Source organism: Danio rerio, chromosome 12 (assembly GCF_052040795.2).
Source record: "Danio rerio strain M-AB ecotype USA chromosome 12, GRCz13ab, whole genome shotgun sequence".
Taxonomy (NCBI): Eukaryota; Metazoa; Chordata; class Actinopteri; order Cypriniformes; family Danionidae; genus Danio; species Danio rerio.
The window spans coordinates 5,516,188-5,522,500 of NC_141032.1; the positions used below are offsets into that span (position 1 = coordinate 5,516,188).

A 6,313-nucleotide genomic window follows, 5' to 3' on the forward strand; every position below is an offset into this window, starting at 1 on the left:
CCTGGATGTACTTTATTCTGCTTATTACACAGCTACTTGCAACAAAACAAAGTTCTGAGCCATAATAGTTAAAAATTTCTGTATTTAAGTGCAAAGCTGACGGAAAATGAAACGGCTATTGGAGTACACCAGGGCTATTCAATTGGTGGCCTGCAGGCCGAACCCGGCCCCCGAGGCAATTTATTCTGGCCCTTCAAATAGTGTGACCAAGACGACAAAAATAAATTTAGTTCAGTCGAAAAACTGCCGCTATAGTTATGAAGTGCCGTGCATCTGTTCAATACAGCAAAGCTGCAGTTGAAGGCTGAGCAGAGCGTGAGTCAAGTGACATTAAGCAAATGGCAGCCGAAAACATTTGGGTATGTTTGTAGAAAATGCCGTTTTGTTCACTGCACTGATATCGTTAATAGGGATGCAATGATTAGCCGTTTTCATTATTAACCGCACTTTATTTCCTTGCGGTTAATTAATCGTAAAGGCTTCTTGCATGGAACAAAACTGCTGCAGCTAAACAAAGTTATGTCAACTGTGTGCTAGTTTAAAGTTTCAAGCTTATACGCATGCACACTGGATTAACTATGGCAGCGGGCCATTCACATATTGCGTCTTTTTCGCAGGCAAGTTCATTATTTCAAATGGAGACGTGCACATATTGGAAGTAGTGCACGCATGGCTCGTGAGCGGACCGACTCACTCCCGCCCCCCGGTGCACACAGTAGAAAGGATCTCAAGCTGTAGCGGTGACAGTTGTGCGTGGCTTTCAGTGCAACGTAAACAAAAGATACGTTAGACGAATTATTGCAAATTATTGAAATGATGTTTGACTGCAGATAATAACAACAGTTCATTTAAATTCTTAGCTAATATATATAGCTTAAATTAACATTAGACAAATACTATTTTTTTATTTATTCATTGTTTTGTCATTCATTTTCATTGTAAAATTTCACTCATGTTTAAATCAAAAACCTTTTCATTTATTTTTAAGTCCAAAGAGAGAAATGGACTGTTATTTGTTTTTTATTAATATTCTGTGCTGTATTTGGTTACTGAGCAGCAATAAACAACACTTTAAAATAGAAGCAGTTTTCCTGCGATTTTTCTATACTAGTAGTGTTTTGAATGGAGTAAATGCATAATAGTGGTGATAACCGTGAAACCATGATTATTCTTCAGACTATAATCGTACAACCAAAATATATAATCGTTGCATCCCTAATTGTTATGCAGTTCAAAACATAGCATATGAATGTGTTTGAATGTAGAAGAAGCCTACTTGAGCAATACACTGATTTTGTTGTGCTTCGAAATACAACACTTGAATATGTTTGTTAAAAAAGCCACATTGATGTACGCAGTGATGTACGTATTATTCACAAGATGCTGCCAAAAAAACCCTAACCACAGCATGACAGACAAGCAGACATATATGAATGTGGATGTAAGTATATAGATTTGAATGTATTCACTGACAGCCAATGTAATGGCAAATTTCCAGATGAGCCTGTGTTGTTTAGCTGTTGTTATCAGCACTTATAAAGTATGATCTTATTTTACATCCTTAATCCTAAACCCAAGCACTACCCTACTAATTATTTATAAGCAGCTAACTGGTAGACCATTGAACTCAAAATTTTAGCTAATGGTTTGTTAATGATTTGTTGATATCGTGAATTGTCTGTTAAAATAAACCGTGACCCTGTTTTCTTAAGACACGTTAGAAAACGTAACAGAAAACAACCTAGATTGCCTCCTGTTAAATACAGTAATCTCTCAGCTTACAATCTCAGCTTTCAATTTCTTGCCACACTTACCACCTACTTGCGACAAAACATTAAATTTAGATGCATAACATTGTTCTGAGCGGTAAAAGTTTAATATTTCAGTATTTTGGCGCAAAGCTGACAGAAATTTAAACAGCTGATGGAGGATACACTAACTTTAGCATTACTCAGTCACAAGATGGCGCCATACAGTCAAAAACACAAGGCAGACAGAAACTGACTGAATAAAGTGTATACAAACCTACATATTATTTATTCACAAGATGGCACCAAAAAGACCATAACACAGACCATGACAGACAAGCTGACTTGTATAAATGTGAATGTAAGTAAATAGATTTGAACATATTCACTGATAGCCAAGGTGATGCCAATTGTTTAGATGAGCCTGTGCAATTAAGCGGTTGTTATCTCAGAATAACGCACCTTGCAATGTCATGATTGACCAATCAGAATCGAGTATTCAGCCGTTTATTAAGTATTAATAACACATTTTGTCAGTTATTTAATTGTTATTTTCTTTACCATCCAAAACCTGTATATTCTGTATTTTAATAGCATTTCATTGTCACTGTGATCAGAAAAATGATGGCCATACTTAAAAATTGTTTATAGGATGATGAATTTATTCCAATTTAGTAATGTAAACTCCTGTTTGTTTTCAGAGAGAGCCTGATGAAGGAGGACATTGATGTGTTCATACCAGCTCCAGACAATCTGACTGACACGCATTCTGTCAACGAGCACACGCACATACCTGACGCCTCACTGACATCAGCACAGGACACGCATCACTCGCACATCACAGAGCAATCTGTAGAGAACATATCAGTGGAGACGAAAGAAGAAACAATAGAAGAATCTGAGATTATAGTTAAAAGCACAAGACTTAAAGCTAAAAATACTGTGAGTGAGACTGCAGAGAAGGAGAAGAAGAGGGAGAGCAGAGACTCATCTGTTGATCCTCCTTCAGTTTCTGCTTTAACAGAGACTGAGGAGACGCCTGACCCTAAAGACACTGTTCTTTCAGAAATTTCTGCTGCTCCTAGTCCAGTGGAAACACCTCAACATGCTGCATGCAGACGCACCACAATGAGCGTCAGCAGGAAAATATCCACAGACTCGCTCTATTCCTCCTGTGTGAGTGATTATTTCATTTCTATCAGTCTTGACTTGCATTACAGATGAGCGGAATCAACTTTGATGATGAATCTGTATTAAAAATGATAACAAAACACTTTTAAAAACTATTGTTTTGAATCCCAAGATGTATTATAGTCTGTTTTGGTAACACTTTATTATAAGTAACCATTGACACCATTTATTACCTGCCTATTAAACAGATGTTAACAGTTTATTAGCACTTTCTAAAGTATGATCTTATATTACATCCATAATCCTACCCAACATCTAAACCCAAGCAGTACCCTACTAATTATTTATAAGCAGCTAATTAGTAGACTGGGGGCGAAGCAGTGGCGCAGTAGGTAGTGCTGTCGCCTCACAGCAAGAAGGTCACTGGGTCGCTGATTCGAGCCTCGGCTCAGTTGGCGTTTCTGTGTGGAGTTTGCATGTTCTCCCTGCATTCGCGTGGGTTTCCTCCGGGTACTCCGGTTTCCCTCACAGTCTAAAGACATGCGGTACAGGTGAATTGGGTAGACTAAATTGTCCGTAGTGCATGTGTGTGTGTGGATGTTTTCCAGAGATGGGTTGCGGCTGGAAGGGCATCCGCTAAGTAAGAACTTGCTGGATAAGTTTGCGGCTAATTCCGCTGTGGCGACCCCAGATTAATAAAGGGACTAAGCCGACAAGAAAATGAATGAATGAATGAATAATTAGTAGACTATTGAGCACTGTTGAGTCGTAGTTAATAGTTTAATGATTTGTCAATAACATAAATTGTACATTAAAATAATGCTGCGGTCACACTATAGTAAGCTTGTTATGGGGAGAAAAGTGCAGTGTGATTGCAGCTTAAAGTGTGACCTTGTTTTCTGAAGACATGTGAGAAAGCGTAACAGAAATACATGTAGATTGGCCCCTGTCAAATAATTGCAGTAAGCTCTCAGGTGGAAATTTCATAATTTCTTGCCAATTTTATTTATAAAGAAACATGTTATTTAGAAACAGGCTAACAACATATGTTGGCATGTGGCAGTGTTATAAATCATGTTAGAAGCATGTAAACAGTGTGTTAAAACATGCTAGAAATGTGTTAACAATGGCATAAGTCATGCTACCAGTGAGTTTATCTATCTCTGTCTCACTTTTATAATCATTTTAACTCTTTTAAACTAGGCTAGGCTTAGGCCCAAGCCAAACAGTTGAACAAAATTGATCATCTTTTTATATATATAATATATATATATATATATATATATATATATATATATATATATATATATATATATATATATATATATATATATATATATATATATATATATATATATATATATATATATATATATATATATATATATATATATATATATAAATAAGTAGTCTAGCAATTAAATTGAACAGATTAGATTCATTTACAGAGATATTAAAATTCATTTACAGAGTTGAATGAAGGATTTTTTTCCCCTTAGGATAATGACGAATGCTGTACCTGATATGTATTCAAACTCTCACCAAATTCGTGTCAACACCTAGAGGATTGATGCTAACAGATGAAAAACTGGCCTAACAGTTTTATTTGTGTCTCTCAGAAATCTACATCTTGGATCTCAGAGGAGGATTTCCACAAACCCGAAGACTTGAGTATTTCTGAAGCTTATGCCATCATTGACGTCACTCCGATGAACGGGCAGGTGTCTCCTGTGTGTGAAGCAGACGAGCTTCAGCCTCCTCCCAGTGTTGTGCACCGGAGACACAACGGTAAGATGGAAAAAAGATGTTAAACGTCATGTTGTCTGCCTAATTCTGTTGCCTTTAATTTTGCCTGTATTTATAACTTCCTTCTTTGAGAATAACGACCTTAAAAAAAACAATCAGTCATTTCTGCACTTCCTTTTAATGGGTTTCATGTAGATATTAAGTGCTGTGAGAACCTATAAAAAAGCTGCCAATGGTTAAAAATGCTCCACGTGTACCACATGGTATGAAAGCCACACGATTTCTATGCAAGATCATTGCTGTCATGGCCAAATAAGCCAGATATGATGGTTATGTTTTTCATATCTGGGTCTAATCTGTCAACTAACTGTGAACTAAGTCATAGTGATAATAAAAGACAGAATTATTAATTATTCAAAGCAATCCTGTTTAAATGTAATGTTCCAGATAAGAAAAGTATCAAGAATAAATCAAATCTGTTCCCAAATGCTATAGCAGTGGGACTTAAGATTGGATCTTAAATTTCTCCATACTTGATTGTAACTCTGAATATTTCAAATTTGCCAATGGGGTTTAAGCAAACCATTTTAAACGATAGTTGATTCAAAATCGAAAATTCTGTCATTATTTACTCACTTGTTCCAAACCTGTTTGAGTTTCATTCTTCTGTGCAACACAAAAGAAGATCTACTGAGACATGCTGGAAATAGTCATTGACTTCCTTAGTATGTTTTGTTCCTACTATAAAACTCTGTTATATCTCAAAGAAAGTAGTTCATTAAAAACAATAATTACACCATGAATCCAGATGTAGATCACACAGCCCTAGCCACATAACAAATGAATATGTTATCATGAATATTTCTGTACAATTTTAAATGAACTATGCCTTTGTTACTGATAACTTCAAGCTCAAGTTTAAAAACAGCTCTTGCATCCGTATAGCTCAAATAGTAGAGCAACAAGGTGGATTTGATTCCTGAGAAATACAAGAACTACTAAAATGCAAATCACTTTAAGGAGTCCCTGTTTTAAAAAGGTTGAACGGTCTTAAAAGGATGATTCTGTTACATAATTTGCAATATTACAATGCCTTTCTCCCCAGCCTGGCATAAGTAGCTCCGCTTATTCCGGGTTTTATAAAGGCCTGCTTTCTAAATTGTGTTGTGATTGGTTAGCTGTCCTATTGCGTTTGTGAGTGGTGAAGAGCCTGGACAGTGTTTCAGTTCTGCCACGCTATCCCTCTAGCAGCCGCTGAGGGATGAGCCAGAGAATGACAAGTGTATTTTTCCTCTTGTCAAAGATCAAATCTTATCACAGTCTTTAGGGTGGTGTATTAGCAGCCTCTGCTGGCTCCAGAGAGCAACTAATATAACAATTATTGAGATGTTTAAACAATACAATGTTTTCTTACACATATTTAAGTATCTGAAAGTCTAATATTTCACAATATTAACAATTTGAGCTGAGAACATTGCTTGCATGCATTTATTTTTACCTAATTATCCCAGCGACACCCATATTAGGGCTGCTCGATTTTGGAAAAAATCATAATCACGATTATTTTGGTCATAATTGTAATCGCGATTATTCTAAATGATTATCAGTTGAAGTCAAAATTATTAGCGCTCCTGAGAATTTAGTTTTTTTAAAATAACTATTTCCCAAATTATGTTAAACAGAACAAG

General features: G+C 36.1%; 1 protein-coding gene across 5 annotated transcripts in view; it reads left to right on the forward strand.

Annotated features, from left to right (window-relative positions):
• plekhm1 (pleckstrin homology and RUN domain containing M1) overlaps window positions 1-6,313 on the forward strand; it is a 42,522-nt gene that overhangs the window by 21,946 nt on the left and 14,263 nt on the right. For all 5 annotated transcript variants that reach the window (XR_015503528.1, XR_015503527.1, NM_001327851.2 and 2 more), the window contains 2 exons: window positions 2,450-2,924; window positions 4,499-4,667. Coding sequence is in view for 3 of the 5 variants with exons in the window: in NM_001327851.2 (NP_001314780.1) it covers window positions 2,450-2,924; window positions 4,499-4,667 (644 nt within the window). In the remaining 2 variants the exon portion in view is untranslated. The remainder of the gene's footprint in view (window positions 1-2,449; window positions 2,925-4,498; window positions 4,668-6,313) is intronic.